Source organism: Mizuhopecten yessoensis, unplaced genomic scaffold (genome assembly GCF_002113885.1).
Source record: "Mizuhopecten yessoensis strain PY_sf001 unplaced genomic scaffold, ASM211388v2 scaffold716341, whole genome shotgun sequence".
In the NCBI taxonomy this organism is placed as follows: Eukaryota; Metazoa; Mollusca; class Bivalvia; order Pectinida; family Pectinidae; genus Mizuhopecten; species Mizuhopecten yessoensis.
The window spans coordinates 531,344-550,228 of NW_018480068.1; the positions used below are offsets into that span (position 1 = coordinate 531,344).

Sequence of the window (18,885 nt, forward strand, 5' to 3'; positions counted from 1 at the left end):
GTACGATGGTTGTACCTGTGCTTATTGAGCACATAGCGCGCTGCCCTTCGCTGGACCATTTCCAACTTGTCAATATTTGTTTGGGTGTGAGGGTCCCATACTGTACAGGCATACTCAAGTGATGGTCAAACTAATGATTTGTATGCCTGTACTTTGGCTGATGTTGAGCCAATTTTAAGATTTCGTCTTAAAAAGCCTAGCGTAGAATTTGCTTTTGGGCAGATAGTATTTATATGTGAATCCCATGTAAGGTCAGATGATAGTGTTACACCCAGATACTTGGCCTGACTAAGATGTTCCAGTATGTGTCCATGTAAAGTATAATTATGGACTATTGGAGTTTTGTTTTTAGTCACCGACAACACATTGCATTTGTTTGAGTGGAAGATCATTTTCCATGTATTTTCCCAGAGCGATATGGGCCCTGGGAATGAGGACGAGGATGTGTGTATGTATGTGTGGGTGTGTGCATGCGTATGTACACACGCTATGTATATGCAAAGGTCTGGATATATGGGTGTCTGTTTACATATATGTTTGCATTGCTGTGTCTAATTACAAAATAGTTCATTTGTACAACAGGTTATCATGCATATATATATATATCAGTATCTTCATGATACATGCATGCACCTGTCCATCCTGTCATACTTTAATATATGAATTCATGTACATGTATTTCATTTGTCTGAGTGTTGGAAATAAAATCTGAAATCTGAAATGTCAGATTCTAGGACAAAGCCAAATCAGGAAAATGTCACATTTCCGTGTGTCTGCCAAAACTGAACCAAGACAAAAGACTTTTAATAGGACATAATAGTAGGCAGACGTGGCAAGTTTTTATACTGATACTCATTTCTCTTCATTATTCATACAACTGCAATTTTAATCGCTCATAGAAGTTCACTTCAATCTTCACATTTTATCGGTAATATTATAAGACTTAAAATTTAAACTATTATACTAATTCTGAACCTAGTTTGCCGATTTTCCTTGTAAGGTTTATACTGCCTTATGCTATTGTGCTTGGAAACGGTTTACCCATTGATATATATCTTATTGGAATATATCTTAAGGGGGACAAGCACTTCATGAAAATCTGTAAGCCCCCCATTCCATTCATTAACCATCATATGTAAATCGTTTCTGATAAGGTTTCTTATACATCCTGATATATTTTACGAACTCATCAAAAGCCAGGTTCAAGACAGAACATGGTAAAAAAAGAAGTATATGTTTGAAGTAATAGAACTAACTTCCTATTTTAAATGAGAGGGAAATGGTGATTTCTTTCAAGAAGGAGAGAATATATAGTTGTTTAGAGCATAACTACAATTTAACAGGTATTATTTACAAGTACCCAACATATTTCACGATAACTCAGTAGTACCGTTACAAAATTTACTAGGATTTATTCTCTTTAGATCATATATTACAGACACACGTAACATGTCTGAATAATTGTAATAATGTGGAAAACGGAACATGCTGAAAATCTGAGCTGGTCTTTTCTATGGAGAATTTGTTGTTCACCATTCAGCATTGTGGATAATAGTTTCCAACAAAAACAACAAAGAACATTGATTGCAAATAGATAACTCATTTCTTTATTCCAAAATTATTCCACGGAAGTGGATGTGTCGCCTGCGCAGGAAGCTGGGAGATTGTGCTTAGCACTGCATGAAGTTTTAGTTTGATCGGCCAAAGGAAACTCAAGTTATCGCACGAAAACAGATTTTTTATTTATAGTAACAGGGACCTTGACCTTTGACCTTAGGACCTGAAAAGCAATCCCAAGCAAGCACTTTTGCTGAGGAAGCACTGCATGAAGTTTGAGTTTGATCGGCCAAAGGAAACTCAGGTTATCGCACGAAAACAGATTTTCTATTTATAGTAACAGTGACCTTGACCTTTGACCTCCGGACCTGAAAAGCAATCCCAAGGAAGCACTTTTGCTAAGGAAGCACTGCATGAAGTTTGAGCTTGGTCGGCCCAAGGAAATTCAAGTTATCGCACGAAGACAGATTTTTTATTTATAGTAACAGGACCTTGACCTTTGACCTTCGGACCTGAAAAGCAATCCCAAGGAAGCACTTTTGCTAAGGAAGCACTGCATGAAGTTTGAGTTTGAGTTAGCAATACCTATGTGTCACCAGCTTTTTCGCAGGCGACACAAAAACTGGCTTCAATCATGATAAAATATATACTTTGAATAAACATTTGTTGATAAATTTTACTTGCACATTTTTTTTTTATAAATCAATACATACATTGTGTAATAGCAGTTTGGCCCCTTGTCAGGATTTTGATCTTGAAGTGACCTTGGCCTTGAGGTTATTGGGCTTTTGAATGGCAAACAATGCACAGCTATCATGAAACACATATTTTTGAAGTTTTCAAAAACCAATGTTTAGCGATTCAAAAGATACAGTTTAGAAAAGTAACAGTGATTTGAAATTTCACCACCCCCCTTGTGACCTTGACTTGTATTAGTAAATAATACATATCCAATCATGATACACATATCTATAAAGTTTCGAAAATAATGTTAAGCCGAAATAAAAATTCAGATAACAATTTCTATAATTTGAACTTTGAACCCGGATTGTAGTGATTTTGACCTTGGGGTCATAAATCTGTGGAAGGTGAAGCTTGTTGCTATCTGGTGCGTCTCTAACCTATTGTCTCTCACTCCTATTGTCTCTCACTCCTATTGTCTCTCACTCCTATCATCTCTCACTCCTATCGTCTCTCACCTATTGTCTCTCAATCCTATTGTTTCTCACCTATCATCTCTCACTCCTATTGTCTCTCACTTCTATTGTCTCTCACCTATCATCTCTCACTCCTATTGTCTCTCACTCCTATTGTCTCTCACCTATTGTCTCTCACCTATTGTTTCTCACCTCTCGATTCTCACTTATCGTCTCTCACCTATTGTCTCTCACCTCTCATCTGTCACCTATTGTCTCTCACCTATCTTCCCCTCACCTATCGTCTTTCACCTGTTGTCTCTCACCTATCGTCTCTCACTTATCACATATCGTCTCTCACCCATCACCTATTGTCTCTCACCTATCACCTATTGTCTCTCACTTATTGTCTCTCACCTATCAGATATCACCTATCGTCTCTCACCAATTGTCTCTCACCTATCACCTATCGTCTCTCACCTATCACCTATCGTCTATTACCCACCACCTATTGTCACTCACCCATCACCTATTGTCTCTCATCTATCGTCTCTCACCTATCACCTATTGTCTCTCACCTAATGTCTCACCTATCACCTATCATCTCTCACCTATCTTCTCTCACCAATTGTCTCTCATCTATCACCTATCGCCTATCGTCTCTCACCCATCACCTATCACCTATCACCTATCGTCTCTCACCTATTGTCTCTCACCTATCACCTATCATCTCTCACCCATCACCTATCATCTTTCACCTATTGTCTCTCACCTATAACCTATCGTCTCTCACCTATCACTATTGTCTCTCACCTATCACCTATTGTCTCTCACCTATCACCTATTGTCTCTCACCTATCATCTCTCACCTGTCGTCTCTTTGTCTTTCACCTATTGTCTCTCACCTATCATCTCTCACTCCTATTGTCTCTCACCTATTGTCTCTCACCTATCGTTTCTCACCTCTCGATTCTCACCTATGGTCTCTCACCTCTCGTCTCTCACCTATCGTCTCAAAACTCATTTTAATACAATGCATCAATCATTGTTGTCTTCAAATAATTTTGATAAACAATTTGATTTTTTTTCTCTTAAATTAAGATAAATTTTCAAAATGTTTATCCTTCTGAAATTGTTCAAGACTGTTATCATAATTCTTATTGTCAGATGAATATCAAAAACCTTGACACACACAATTTCACTATAATTTCAATAATTTTGGAAACATTCATGATTCAAATTCTGTTAATCCAATGACTCCGACACAAGTGGCCCCAGAAGGATGTAAAAATGTCAACCACACTAGGAATCTTCAAAATAAATGTGACATTAACTTTGTTTCCTTGTGTTGAGTTGAGACAGATATTTGTGACGGTATGGTTCCTGGTACTAGAGATAGCTGTTCTGGCCGGAAGTTGGAGACTGGATGAGTATGTTTCTAGGTGTGACCGTCCCATCACTGTGTGACCCTGCCTCCGATCTCAGGTCAGACTGCTCTTTGTATGGTCCTTTCTTGCCTCCATTACTGAAGAGTGGACCAGGAACTGCACGAAATTCATTAAAAGACAAATTATACATAATTGTTTCGTTAACAGTTTTCTTTTAAAACAGTTGCATAAAATAATTATTATAGTTACCGAAATAATTTTTCTATGCAAACCTCATTAGCTTGACACCATTTATAAAAGTTCTGGATACAGTTTAGAAAGAGGAATCATCACTAAAGATACATGCTAACTTCCTACCTTTTTTCTTAAAGAGTTCCATATAATGAAACCTACAAAGTTTCTTTTTTTACGACATGTTTTCTCGTTTAGTTAATCTTTATGATAACAAGTTTGAAAAACATACAAGGAAACATATACTGAAACACTCACACTTGAAAAAAATATATTGACTGTTTTTACTTGAAAAAGAGGGTTAAATCAAGATGAGTAACTTACATATATATAAAAATAGCAGCACCCAGTAAATACAGTAAATGTGGGCCAGTACAACACTAAGCCAAGTCGTTTTAATGGGCCAGGCACCAGTTTTAAACAACATTCTTTAACCAGTAGACCTTCCTAAGTTTTCCTATTGGAAGGCATTGCTAAAGTAATGACATTTTCCTTAAATCCGGATTTTACTTTAACTCAAGTAATACTTTCCAACAGAAAATCTAAGTTAAGGAATGAATGTAAATACAGATTTAGATAAGATATTTTTAAGGGAGATAAATCTGATCACATTGTTTGTAAGGTGGCAACACCCTTAAAAATGAAATCAATATATATTTGTGGATAATAATAATCCAAATTATTCAAGTTCCAGTGTTTTCAGATTTTGGAGATTATCATTTCATTTGCAAAATTGAGAGAAAGAAAATATAAAGAAGAAAATAAAAAGGAAAATCAATATTATAAGTCATATACAGTAATGTAACTGATAATGTAAAGTGCAGGTTTATCTACATGTAATTGCAAAACTCATGAACCTTGACCTAGAACAGCAAAATCAGCTATGTACAGTGGTACCTTGTTCAGGCATTTTCATTATTTCAATGTATTCCCCACCACCACCACCAAAAACAAAATTTAAAAAAACACCACAAAATCAAAACAAAAATCAGGAATAATGAATACAAGAGAGGATCAGGATAACTTGTTCCTGAAAACTAACATTGAGTTGTCAGAATGAACAGGGACCACTGTTTTGAGCATGTAAATCTGATCTCACTACAGACTAATGAAGTCTGAACTAAATTCAAACAAATCAAGCCTGAATAAGCTTCTAGTAATGTTTTACAAATGAAATTGAGATTAACATGTATTTATTTCATACCAAATGGAAGCACAGGAAACAATGACCTTTGTCCCTACTGATCGCAGACACCGTTCTTGCCTGCCATCTTTTCCCACCCCAGCTGTTTCCCTGCCTGTGTCGTCGGCTTCGTCGGCCTCCTGCCTACAAGTCTTGCCCAGGCATTCTTGGTGTTGAGGTGTGCATCTTGACCAGGTTTTGGACTTGTAATACCGTTTTTTCCGTTAGACTTAACATATTGTACAGAGACAGGTGCTCTGTACATTGGCTTGACAAAACCTATGGTCCTACCTTTATCTAATGGATCGAGAGTATCCATACAATTACCGCTTGGCCTGGGAATGATTATATCAAGATTGCTACTTGTGTCTTTCTTATACTCCATTTTTGACCCATTTTTGCTATCTTTAAAAATTGGCATTGGCAGCGGCCGTCTGATCTGTGCAGATTTCCTGAGACTCTGAAGACCAAATCCAGCCTTCCGGAGTAAGACATCCCAAGGTTGTGATGCAGATCTCGCTCTTGGTTTCAACTCATGTTCTGGGTTATAAATGGCTGATCCATTTTGATCAGAAGTTTGACTATCTGTCTTCCCTTTTCTCACAGTCCCATGATCCTTTGTACACAAATATTCATCAATTCTAATTTTATCCCCATGATAGATATGGTTACTTCCATTTTGGTTACCATAGCAACTAACATCGTGGTCACCATGGTTACTAAGAGAGGTACCATCAATGCTGTCATGGTGATTACTATTGAGACTGACAGAAGAACTAACGTTCCAGGGTGGTACGGGGGAGGGAGGGTCACATGATGGAATAGGGGTATCCATGGTTACCAGGATGTGCATACGAGGTTTTGTGAGAACAATGTCTTTATCTAGGTCATCTAGTGAGGTGAGAACAAGGTCACTGAGTGCAGGGGAAGAGGTAGGTGCACAGTGCTCAGGTGTGACTGCAAAAACACAGCAATGTAAAAAGTAAAACCATGGAAAACAACTACACAACTATTAAATTTGTATACATCCATTAAATTAGTTTTTACTTTTGTAACAGAACTTCTTCATTATTATAAAAGAATGTCTTTGAATTATATGTTTCAATGACATCAGGCCTATAGGTCTTAAATTCCCTCTAGCTTTTGTTTTGGTTCATTTTTATTTGAAAACATTTTGTCCCTGTGACGTTGAGAGTGGGCCATAGTCAAACATTTGACAACCTTTGACAGCCCTTCACCATAGAAAGCTGAAGGACAAATTATATGACTCTAGGTTGTATACATCTACAGAAGAAGTTGTTTGAAGCTTTAAACACGTTTGGCCCTTGTGATATTGAAAATGAGTCAAGCCAATTAACTTACACAAATTTACATATCAAATATCCTGACTCAAGATATAAAAGCCTTGCCTGTGACCTTGAAAATGAGCCAAAGTATTCTATTACAACAACTTCACAATTATCTGAGTAAGCTACTAACTCTCTACAAACTTGGCCAATGATAATACAATAGGGGGTTAGGTTTAGACACAGTCCACTATATATATAATCTAGTCTTTCGATCTAGTTCTATTAATGGAATTGTTTGAAGTAAAGGTCAAGGTCATTTATGTGAACTAATTTAATACTAAGCTAAAATGTACTTAAATGTTGTAAATGTTGGTCATCTGACATCTTTATGTGGATTTAGTTAAACTGTATATTTTAACATATTTTGACATGCTATTAGATAACAAAGCTTGACTTAAATCTTAAGTTTTGTGAAACTGTTTCACTTGCAAGATGACATTATTCAAAATTTGATTACAAATCTATGGTGTGAGAAAATACAGTTCTGCAAAGAGGAACATGAAATGCTATCAAAGCACACAACACTTATTAGTTAAACTTTCAAATCTCTTCTCCTTGGTTTCTTTGTACTGTCTTATATTTTTACACAAGAAAAAACATTTTGCACTGAATGGTAAAAAGATTGTTAAATCTGAAGACGATCGTGTGAACCTAGTGAGTAAAATCAAATAAATGGTGGTTTTCAGTTTCCCCCAATATCCTACCATTGTCATAGGATTGTCCGTTCATCATAGACACGCTGATATCCTGTTTAGACTTTTTTGTAGGCTTCTGATTGGATGGATGGTAACCACTAGCAACACCATTCAGCATGTGTGCCTGAGGAGGGGGCGATTCCACTTCCACTAGGGAACATAAAAGTGGGTGAATAAATGTTTTAAGTAGATTCAGTTTAAATCATCATACTTAAGCTTAATTTCACTTTTCATTGCTCAAATATATTGTATATACACACACTAAATCATAATTTTTTATTTTTGTAATCTTGAAACTATTCACTTTCTTCACTATCTAATAAGAAAATTCTGCCTTGTTTATTTTCTTTCGTAGTTCCTAAAAACAAAATTGAGATCAAAAATCTTCTTTGATATGAACAGGGTATTCAAAATATCGGAGCTAATTATTACAATGTCCAACTCTAAGTCTCTACAGTAAAGGCCTGTAGCTCACCCGTCTTGCCTGTGATTGGTTGTTTCCCAAACACACTGTCTCTGTCACTGTATTGAGGTACCAAAGGGTGTCGGTCATCTTTATTCTGATGAAAAATGAAAAACAGAAATTTTTAATGCAACATTACTGTGGCCCAGTCTTGGTGTGGGATTGGACTGAGTTGATAAATTGCGAGCAGGTAGCCCGATTGATTTGAGTGTCAATCTAGAGTTTGAAGGGTCCTAGCCATGCAATTTTCTTCTCCTATCACAATAGTCTAAAATCGTACCTGCAGTAATGAGGAAATTGAGAAACCCTGGCATGTTAAAAAAAACCTACAGTATGCTTTGTAAGACTGAAAATATCAGAATTGATTGTTTTGATCAATGTAGAACCCATACATAATTTCTTCTGCAACAATCAATCTCTGTTGTCATATTGCTGATATTCTGCGGTAATACAACTAGGTCAATTGGGATTTTTAAACAATTTCAATTTAATTATCAGAAAAGTTGTATAAGTCATGATAAAAAAACACCCAAGAATAATCTCACATGTCAATGTCAACTTCTTAAGAATATAGGCTCTACCTTACAAATTATACCTGTGATTTCTGTCAGAGTTATTTCCCTTAAAATCTCTCGTTAAAGATCAACTTTTATTAAACAGATTTTACAGGTCTTACAATGTGGAACTCTCTTGTAATGAAGATACACTTCACAGGAAGGTAGTACATATATCCTTAACAAACTTTGATATACATTACCACTGCTCTTGCATCAGTGAAATCTGTAAAACCAAAATAAAGCCGGACTGTTAGTGAATATACAGGTATGACTGTCAGGATTTAATGTAAAAATAGTATGATTTTATATAAGCATCACTATAGAATATGAAATAAATTGATTAGATCAAAAGAATTGCCACTCGATAAAAATATCCTGATAAGTTGTAAGAAAATCATGACTGAATATGAAAGACCAAAATAAGGTACATATGGAAAATTGTTTATGTGCAAACAAACCATGATAACAATTTCATTAATCTCCTGTAACTAGGGTACAGCAAAATCTGTTTAATCTGACCCCTGGGTATAACAACATCCTGTCTAATCTATTTCTTACGAAAGTTACTCTATATGATCTGTAGAATTGGACATCCTGTTTAATCTGGCCAATAGGCCTTGTCCTATAGGGTGAAAGTTTAGACAGGTTTTACAAGTTTTTAAACCTGACATTTTTTTCTTTAGGCAATCTACTTAAAACATACTTTTTCACCAGGTGAAACTTACTGTTGTCTTGTGCTTTGTCTTCCTCATTCAACCTAGAAACATCAAATACATATAAATCAGTATTGATCTTGACTGAAAACTTGTACACTAAAAACTGTTTTCTTTTTTAAATTTTGTTGCGATACACTTTATTGGAAATAGGGAAAGTTCCCAATCCATTAGACCTCTGTTATTTTGAATATAGGTAATGGTCATTAATTTTGACAGCTTACTTTCCCCCCAGGATGCTATAGGCAGAATCTCCTTACTATAGATACATCATTATTCATAAAATGTGGTCATTTGAATATTTTAACACATCCTTGTGACTGTGAATTTATCATGAAGGTCAGGGTCATTTACTGTTACACATTTTATAGTCACTCATGCTAGCAAGCTACAAGCTATATATAATTACTCCCGGCCTCATAGTTCCCATTTGAACAATTCAATATATTAATATCCTCTGTGACCTTGAAAATAGATTACCGGTAATTCATAAGAGCCAAACACTTACCATCCTGTCATCTCTGTAAGCTACATAATAAAAATCCTGACAGATGATGTTGTTTTATGTTTTTGACAAATTTACTCTTGTGCATCTTGTACACTTGAATGTGGGTCAATGTTGTTACTATTATGTTAATTATTTTTAAATAAATTTGATAGATCTTGATCACGTAGGGAAACATGCCAAATATCATGTCACCATGGTCACCATGGTCACTTATGGTTCAAAGGAAATTGTCAAAAGTAAAATGGTGTTGATAGAGAGATATCCCAGCTCTTCACATGAGCTCATAGGCATTTGCAGCTAGGTAAGTTAAAAATTGATTTGTACATCTTGCTTTTACCTGTACTTGCGTGACCGCGTACAGAAGAAGTATGTGGCCAATATGGAGGCTAGGAGGACGATACTGCAGCCGATGGTTGAGAGGACAGCAATACCGACTGTGGTCTGGGCCCAGTTAGTTGTAGTTGAACTACTGGAGGTGTAGCTGCTCACGGCTGTTACAGGGAAGGTCGAAAAGGTCGCACTGGACAGGGCAGTGGCAGGCGATCCGTCCGCCTGCTGTAGAACTGACAGTATCTCTGACTGAGTCTGGAATGACTTGGCGGTCTCCAGACCATCCAGCGTGTCTGCTGATGTGTCGGTCACTACATAAATCAGACTCTCAGATCTGTGCAGATTATAAAAGTGCAGCATTAAGTTTTACTGTAATCATTATTCTGTATATGTGTACAGTGAACCTATTGAAACATGAACATTATGTTTACATGTCTAGTGGAAACTTGTTGGGCTTGTTTGTACAGTGGAGCCTACTGTAAACTGGGAAACTTTCACCTCATCAATTACTCACCTCTCACCAGTACATGTTTACCCAGTGTTCATTCTGCCCTTCATTAACTGCAGTGAACATTTCCTGATATGCACTATCTCAAACTGACCTGCAGACCCCCCCTCCTGTACCTGCATCATGCAACATTTTGAGATGTAAGCAAACTCAAAACTTGATGTGAAGACATCACACCTTCATATACTGTATGTGTTATGGTGCTCTCTCATGGTCAAATATGTCATCTTTGTGTGAAAAACTTTATTTGGTAAATTATGAATATAACACCAGCAAGACTGTTCCTTCTTGAACAGATACAAATTTTGTTTTTCAGCAGGCTCGGAGCATACTTACCCAGTAGCCAAGAGACGACGACGACGCGCTGTTGAAGAAGAACCTTGATGTTTCCAGATCTCCAAACGTGTTGTTGCAGGAAACAGCGTCTGGAGGGCTGTACGCAGGGTGTTACTGTAAAATGAAGAGGTAAAATAGGCCTGTATTTGAGCCATGTTTCACTCTTGATTACACCAGGAGGTCCAGATACTCAGGGAGGACCGTTCTACTGTACACAGGGGTGGTTCAATACTAAACAATATGCTTAAAAGTTCAGGTAAAAATAAATAAAATGGAAAACATGGATTTTATTTTGAAAGGTTTCCAGTACTATGAATCATTGAATCCTCACGATTGAAGAACTTTGATATGTTCCTTGTTTATTTCCATGTTAAGAAATATTTACAATTTACCAGTACTGTAAAAATCTGGGATTTTTTTTCAAGGTACTTAATATTGGCAGATTTGCTAAAATTGTAATTTTCGAGGGATAATTTTTTCCCCATAAATTTCAAGTCTACTGGCCACTGCAGATCGTGCAATACATAGTAAGAATGGACTGTTTTGCTATTAATTTCGAGGAATATAATTTTCATAGAAAAATTGTTACAGCAAAAATTAGAGTCCTACAATTTTTTTTTAACTGTTACAGTATTTGAATTTCAATTGAATTGAATCATTATTTCTTGAAATATTTTAAATTCTGAACTATAAACGATTTCTACTTTCCTTACGTTTGAGCAGATACAGTTGCCACATCAACGCTGTGAGTCAACACCACTACTGAAGTACTGGCAACAAATGCGTCAACACGCATCAGACCCGACGAAGCTGTCACCACATTGGCTGTGGTGGTTACCTTGGCAATGACGTCCATGAAATATCGTGAATCTGAGAAAAGGTAGGTCTTATCCTGTACAGCAAAGTCACCAGAGGTGGACCCAACACTGAAAACGCCACCACTGCTGAGAGTGGCAAAAGTCAGGGTGTCTGTGGCTCCCACTGTCAGGCCAAAATCTGTTCCAGTAAGAGTCTTGATCACCTCAGCGTTTGATGCCTCAGTTGCACACTCCAGGGAGAAGAAATGGGAGGCTGACCCTGTCACTGTAGCAGTGTCCAGAACATTGATAATATTTACTGTGACAGCGGCAGTACCAGTATTTGTGGGAGTTCCTCCATCTTTAGCTAATACTTCGAAAACAATGGCGGTGACAGTTTCATAATCCACTTCCTGTTTCACAGTGATGACACCATTGCTGTCAATCTGTAGATATGTGTTTGCCAAGGGAACTGCTGAAGAGAGTTCAAAGGTCATCTGTGCATTTGTTCCGGAATCCCTGTCTGTCGCTGTGACTTGGAAAACTGTAACTCCTACAGGAGAGTTCTCTACCAGTGATTTCGTGTATGAAGTCGGGTTAAACACTGGGGTCAGATCATTAGCGTCTGTCACAATGATATGGATGTTTTTATCGTAGTCAAGTGTAGCATCTGTCCTGTCTTTCAAATTCACCAGAAGATAGAAATCGGTTGTTGTTTCGTAATCTAGGGTGTTAACAATTGTAATTTGTCCATTAGTGCCGCCGATCTGAAAGTGGCCAGCCTGGTTGCCACTGACGATTGTGAAATCAACTGTGGCACCTACTGCATGTACTGGATTTGTGGTAACAGTACCAACGATGTAGTTGGTAGCAACACTCTCAGATGCTGTGAAGGTAAAATCACTGACAGTAGGACTAATGATTGGGTCCACAGTAATGCTGAGAGTTGTAGTGGCTGAACGGTAAGCCACACCTTGATCTTCTGCCTGGATTACCAGGGCATGGCTGTCTGCCGCAGCAGTCAGCAGCCCTAGAGTGGCCACCACACCAGAAGTGGAATCCACGTGGAACAGGTTATCAGGATTTCCACTCACTATGGAGTACCGTAGGTCACCATTGGTCCCTGCATCTGCATCTGTGGCTGCAACAGTTGTCACCGTGGAGGAGGAGGCAGCCGTCCGTAACACAATAGCCGTATAGGGATCCATGGCAAACACTGGAGTGTTATCATTAATATCTAACACCGTGACAGAGAGGGTGGTTGTCCCTGTATTTGGTGTTGCACCACTGTCTGTCGCCTCCACTACGAGGACATAGGAACTCAGTGATTCTCTGTCTAAGGTGTTTGCCATCACCAGGTGACCACTTGTAGATATAAGGTTGAACTTTAAAGCTGCATTTCCACTTACGATATTATAGTTGACCCTACCATTAACGCCTGTGTCACTGTCGGCGGCATAGAAATTAAAAACTGTTTCAGCAACACTAACACCCTCACTGATCTCAAAGTTGTACGTCGTTTGACCGAAGGTAGGTGTCTGGTCATTGACATCATTAACATTGACAACGACGGTACTGGTTCCTGTGCCTGGTGTTGTCCCACCGTCAATGGCTTCCACAGTCAGGAGGTAGCCTGCCTGTGTCGCAGCATTCAGAATCACGGTGGTCGAGATGACTCCAGTTGTACCGTCTATTGTGAAATCAGAGTTACCTTCCCCTGCAACAATTGAGAAAGTTATTGCAGCATTTGTCCCTGAATCAGCATCCGTTGCCGTTACTGTACCAGGTGTAGAACCAACAATAAGCCCTTCATCTATAGACCATGTATACGATACAGGGTTAAACACAGGATCGCTGTCGTTAATGTCAGTCAATGTTACAGTTAAAGACACAGTGTCTCTTTTCGTAGCATCATTTCTGTTCTCTGCTCGAATGACAATGATATAGCTTGCTGTTGTCTCTCTGTCAAGTGCACCGACCAATGTCAACTCTCCGGTGTAGAGTGAGACAGAAAATTTCCCCTCAGCATTTCCAGATTGTATGACATACTGAAGATCACCAGTGGTGCCCTCTATAGCTCCAAGTACAGTTGCATCCATGTCGTAAATCAGTGTATTAAGTGCAGTATTCTCTGCTATGGTTACAGCATCATTTGTCACAGCTGTCTGAGGTTGTGCATAGATAGGGTTGACGGCGATATTCACAGTTGCCGTTGTCGACCTGGCTGGTGTGCCTTGATCAAGAGCTTGAATGAGAAGGATGTAATTTGGTGTTGTTTCAAAGTCCAGAGCAGCTATCAGTTTGATATCTGAACCGACCAGCTGGAAAGCAGTTCCTGTATTACCGCCAACTATTGAAAGTACGATGTTAGCGTTAACACCACTGTCAATATCAGACGACGTTACCGTTCCAACAGTGATACCCGCTCCTTGGTCTTCATCTACGCTGAATGTGTATACAAACGAAGGAGTAAAATCTGGATCATTATCATTGACATCTGAAACTGTGATGTCTAGTGTGGCATCTAGGGTCGTCCCTGCTCCATTATCTGCCGTGATTGTCAGAGAATGACTTGCGGCTGTCTCTCTATCCAAAAAATTTGATAAAATGATTTCCCCTGTTGTGGAGTCAATCACAAAAATCCCTGCAGCATTGCCAGCTGTAATGGAATAGGACATCACTGTGTCTACATCTTGGTCAGATGCATTTATGGTGAAGAATGTGGTACCTGTGGCTGTGTCCTCTGCCAGGGTGTCAGTATAGGCATTTCCAGCAACACCGAAAGTTACTGGAAATTCATCGACATTAGTCACTGATGCATATACAGTTGTCGTACCAGTTAATTTTGTCGCTCCGTTGTCCTCGGCTGTTATGACAAGTGTGTATGATGAAGTGGTTTCTGCATCCAAGGTATTAGCTGTTGTCAACAGCCCTGTTGAACTGATTGCAAACTTCCCCTCAGCATTGCCGCTGACAATCGTGTAGGTCAAGTCGGCGTTAACTCCAACATCTGTGTCTGCTGCTGCCAGGTTCTGCATGTTTGTTCCAGCAATCACATTCTCAACAGCGGACAGCGAATAGAAAGAGTTTGGGAAGCTTGGGGTGATGTCATTAAAATCAGTCACTGTGATGGTCAGTGTAGCGTCAGCGGTCAGGGTGCTGACCGTGTCCGTCACCCGTATTACAAGACTGTAGCTCGGAGTTGTCTCCCTGTCCAATGTACCGTAAAGAAACAGTTTACCAGACACAGCATTTATACTGAATTTACCATCCGCATTGCCACTCACCATCTGGAAGGATTTCAAACCAGATGCCACAGTTACTAGCACTGTGTGTATGAGTGTTCCGATTGCTGTGGATTCGATGACAGACTCTGTTGTCGGTAAGGCAGTAAAGATGGGGTCAACATAAACTTTGATGGTGAGGTACACAGTTGTCGTTAAGGGCGTGGCTCCTGTATCAGAGACAACAATCTGTAACTGGTAATCGGTCTGACTTGGCAGGTTTGCCACAGTCACAACACCTGTTGCACTGACTGCAAAGTCTGTGTTAGTGTTGCCACTGGTGATTGCATAGGTCAAGGCTGCATTGACCCCGGTGTCTGCATCAGTACAAGTCAACGAGTGCACTATATCATTGACAGCGACAGACGTCAATTCCTTGAACAATATTGTGGAGGCACAAGATGGCGTATTGTCATTTGCATCGTCAATGCTGATGGTGATTGAAACACTTCCTGTTTTCTTGGTGGTACCTGATTGGTCGATTCCATGAACTACCACCACATAGGATGGGGTTGTCTCCCTGTCAAGATTTGTTGCCAAGTAGATATTCCCGTTACTGGCATCTATGTTGAATACTGTTCCAAATGTGTTGAGGGAGTATTTGATAACACCGTCGTTACCTGCATCAGTATCTGTAGCAACAGCTGCAGTAACAGAAGTACCTGTGATCACAAAAAAACAGCCGCTTAAGTCTGAGTTAAAATCTTTACTTGTACTAAACATATAATTGAATTCGAGATTATCTCTCTCTTTACTGATTAATGCGAAAATATATGTATTGGAAACAGTGTAAGGTACAGTTAGAACGAAAAAACCCTGAACATGTCAAATTTGTATATTGCTCCAATGCACTAGCTGGAGCCTCAATAATCCAGCCATCATCATTTCCACTACAAATCAATGCATTGTTGGATAACAGTAGCAATTTGGTATCGAAATGAGATCTTGGTGCCCACCATTGTACCATCTTCATTAGTTCTATGTCAGTTCAATCATTTCTCTTTTTTTCTCTCTTATCTGTTTGATCAGTTTGCCTTTTCGCCATCTTGATCAGTCTTTTGATCAAACTTAAAAGTTAACATGAACAACTCAGGACCAAGGGTAACTTCCTGTGAAATCTGCGAAAGATACTCCCTGTTTTTTCACAGAAATAGCACTAACAAACTTTAACTCTCAAATTCAAGATGGCTGCTTGTCGGCCATCTCAGTTATGCGATCAGACCCAAAAAATGATATGCATAACTAAGGATCATGGGAAACCTCCTTGTGAAAATTGAGAAAGATCCCTTCAGTACTTTCTGAGAAATAGCTCTAACAAGAATTGTTTAAGGACAGATGGAATGACAGACAGATGGACGGAATGACGGACAGACGGATGGACCACAGACGCAGGATGCTTTGAATAGCTCACCATGTGATGATTGTGGGCTAAAAAATAATATCTGTCCCCTAAGACCTAAAACAAACTGCCTGGACAGTAGGACAATCAGATAACTAGTGGTGGCTGGATTGTCAAGGCTCAACTGTATTATACATTTTTTCATTTTGTCCTTAATGACTACAGTACACACTGTCTTTAACAAAACTTTGCATAATCACCTTTTTTTGTTTAAACTGGCCAAATAATTTGGTTCAGATGAAGTCAATGTATAGCAAGTAGAGTTTCTACAGTCGGAAACTCTCTGCAAACTACCATATATTACCAGGTCTCAGTGTCCAGTTTTGGAAGAAAACGCAGCACAAGTAAGTAATGTATATGTGTATTGTTACCTATAGCAACACTTTCTGAAAACGATGCAGTGAAGTCTGCGCCGAAATCAGGTGTTGCCTCGTTAACAGGTGAGATAGTGATGATGGCTGTTGCCGTGGATACCAGTGCAGGGGCACCGCCGTCTGTGGCCAGGATGATCAATGTACAGGAAGTGGCACTCTCGTAGTCTAGGCTGGCGGTGTTGGTGATCTGGCCAGATGCTGAATCAATAGCCATTACACACCCAGTAGCTGTGTTCCCACCTGTGAGAGAATTCAAGAAGATACATTGTACATTGCTACTATCTTATGATCTATTTTTTCTTCTGAAATATTGAAAAACAAATAATTTCCAAAAGGGGTGTGATACGGGTTTTGCGGGCTGATACGGAGAGGGCTGATATGGGTTTTGGGGTGTGCTACGGCGGGGGGCTGATANATTCTTTTGAAATATTGAAAAAAACAAAAAATCCAAAAGGGGTGTGATACGGGTTTTGTGGGCTGATACGGAGAGGGCTGATATGGGTTTTGGGGTGTGATACGGTAAGGGCTGATATGGGTTAGAGCAATTGTGTCGTATCGCATATACAAAAAAAACGTATTTATTAGGAAGTATGTAATAAACACAATTGTTGTATTTGTGAAATAGAATACCGTATTTACCTGGTAATAAGCCCATGCCTGGTAATAAGCCCACTCATATCTAAAGTACGTTTATTGAAGCTGCTATTGGTGTCAGATATAATAAGTTGGCCCCTGGTCTTATTGCAGGATACACCTGTAGAAATTTACAGCTAGGATAATGCTGATGTATACAAAGAGTGATTAATACATGTATAAGATGAAATAATTTGTTTCATCATTATTGTAAGATACATAAAGCATAATTTTAAAATCTCCACCATCTATCATTAAGAGTTTCACTGTGAATGGTCAGAGAAAACTTGAGAAGATGGTCGATTGTGATCAGGTCTCTAACTCGTAGCTAAAACCTGAAGCAGATATGTGTTTCACCTGGGTGGTATTCATGAAGGGATCTCATGCTCAAGCATGGATTTTGTGCTCAAGCCTAATTTGTTGTTTTAGTTACAAATTAATAAACAACTCTTATTTTGTCAATGATTTGGAAAAGAATTTGAAGAGACTCAAAGCCAAATACTGTTTTCAATTTCACCTTTGACTTTGATCGTTTGAGACTATTCAAGCGAGTTACAAGAAAGAAGGTTTGAGCACAGAATCCATGCTTGAGTATGAGAACAGTTTTATGAATACGGGCCCAGCTCTTGTATCCATTAAAATCAGCAGTATAACACTCTTTTGAACTTACTGCTGATGGAGTAAGTGACTTGACCATTGGTCAGTTTGTCTGCATCTGCAGCAGTTACTGTCAGGATGGCAGTGTTGGTTGTGATGTCCTCCGCTATAGATGTGGCAGGAGTATAGATAACCTGTCCAATCAAGCAAATACACTTAAACTTATAGGCATTTGAAATCTCCAAGAAATAAGGATGAATAATCAGAAAGATGGACACAGTGATTACTATAGGACACCCTTATCTCTAATGCAAGGCCGTAACATACCAACAATATATTAGAGTATATCCCAGCACCTTTACTTTTCCCTTTACAAGTTCAAGTCCTCATTGAATATATCATTGGAAGTGGAATTGAAACATTTAAAATTCACAATAGTTCAATATTGTATTAATGAATATCATCTTGAGAGATGCAGTTGACCATTTTGAAGGGAGTGTAGGATTTCTAGCAGGGTTTCCAAATATTTCCCTCAACCTTTACCTTTTCTGGAAGATCCAGGAATTTTGGAAGAATTTGAAAAAATCAAGTGTACAAAATGTACCTGTGTGAAGACGGGACTATTATCATTGAGGTCATTGACAGTGATGGTCAGAGTCCCGGTGATCTTACTAGCGGTCAGTGTGGAGGAGTAGGCAGAGATGGTCAGTGTGTAGGTCTCTGTTGTCTCCCGGTCAAGTGCACCAATGACCGCTACATTACCTACATAATGTATACAGAAAGTCCAGATCAAACTCTCATACCTTCACTGTTACATGAGCTAGCTATATATTATATATTGATTATT

The 18,885-nt window shown here is 38.7% G+C and overlaps 1 protein-coding gene across 1 annotated transcript in view; it reads right to left on the reverse strand.

Moving 5' to 3' along the window:
• Nucleotides 1–4,160: 4,160 nt before the first annotated feature.
• LOC110443369 (protocadherin Fat 4-like) overlaps nt 4,161–18,885 on the reverse strand; it is a 37,008-nt gene continuing 22,283 nt past the window's right edge. The window contains exons 7-18 of the mRNA XM_021487550.1: nt 18,643–18,800; nt 18,112–18,232; nt 16,806–17,048; nt 11,668–15,697; nt 10,955–11,068; nt 10,118–10,444; nt 9,285–9,316; nt 8,760–8,782; nt 8,015–8,099; nt 7,549–7,689; nt 5,543–6,452; nt 4,161–4,237 (exon numbers count right to left, since the gene is read on the reverse strand). Of these exons, the coding sequence (XP_021343225.1) occupies nt 5,551–6,452; nt 7,549–7,689; nt 8,015–8,099; nt 8,760–8,782; nt 9,285–9,316; nt 10,118–10,444; nt 10,955–11,068; nt 11,668–15,697; nt 16,806–17,048; nt 18,112–18,232; nt 18,643–18,800 (6,176 nt within the window). The 3' untranslated portion in view covers nt 4,161–4,237; nt 5,543–5,550. The remainder of the gene's footprint in view (nt 4,238–5,542; nt 6,453–7,548; nt 7,690–8,014; nt 8,100–8,759; nt 8,783–9,284; nt 9,317–10,117; nt 10,445–10,954; nt 11,069–11,667; nt 15,698–16,805; nt 17,049–18,111; nt 18,233–18,642; nt 18,801–18,885) is intronic.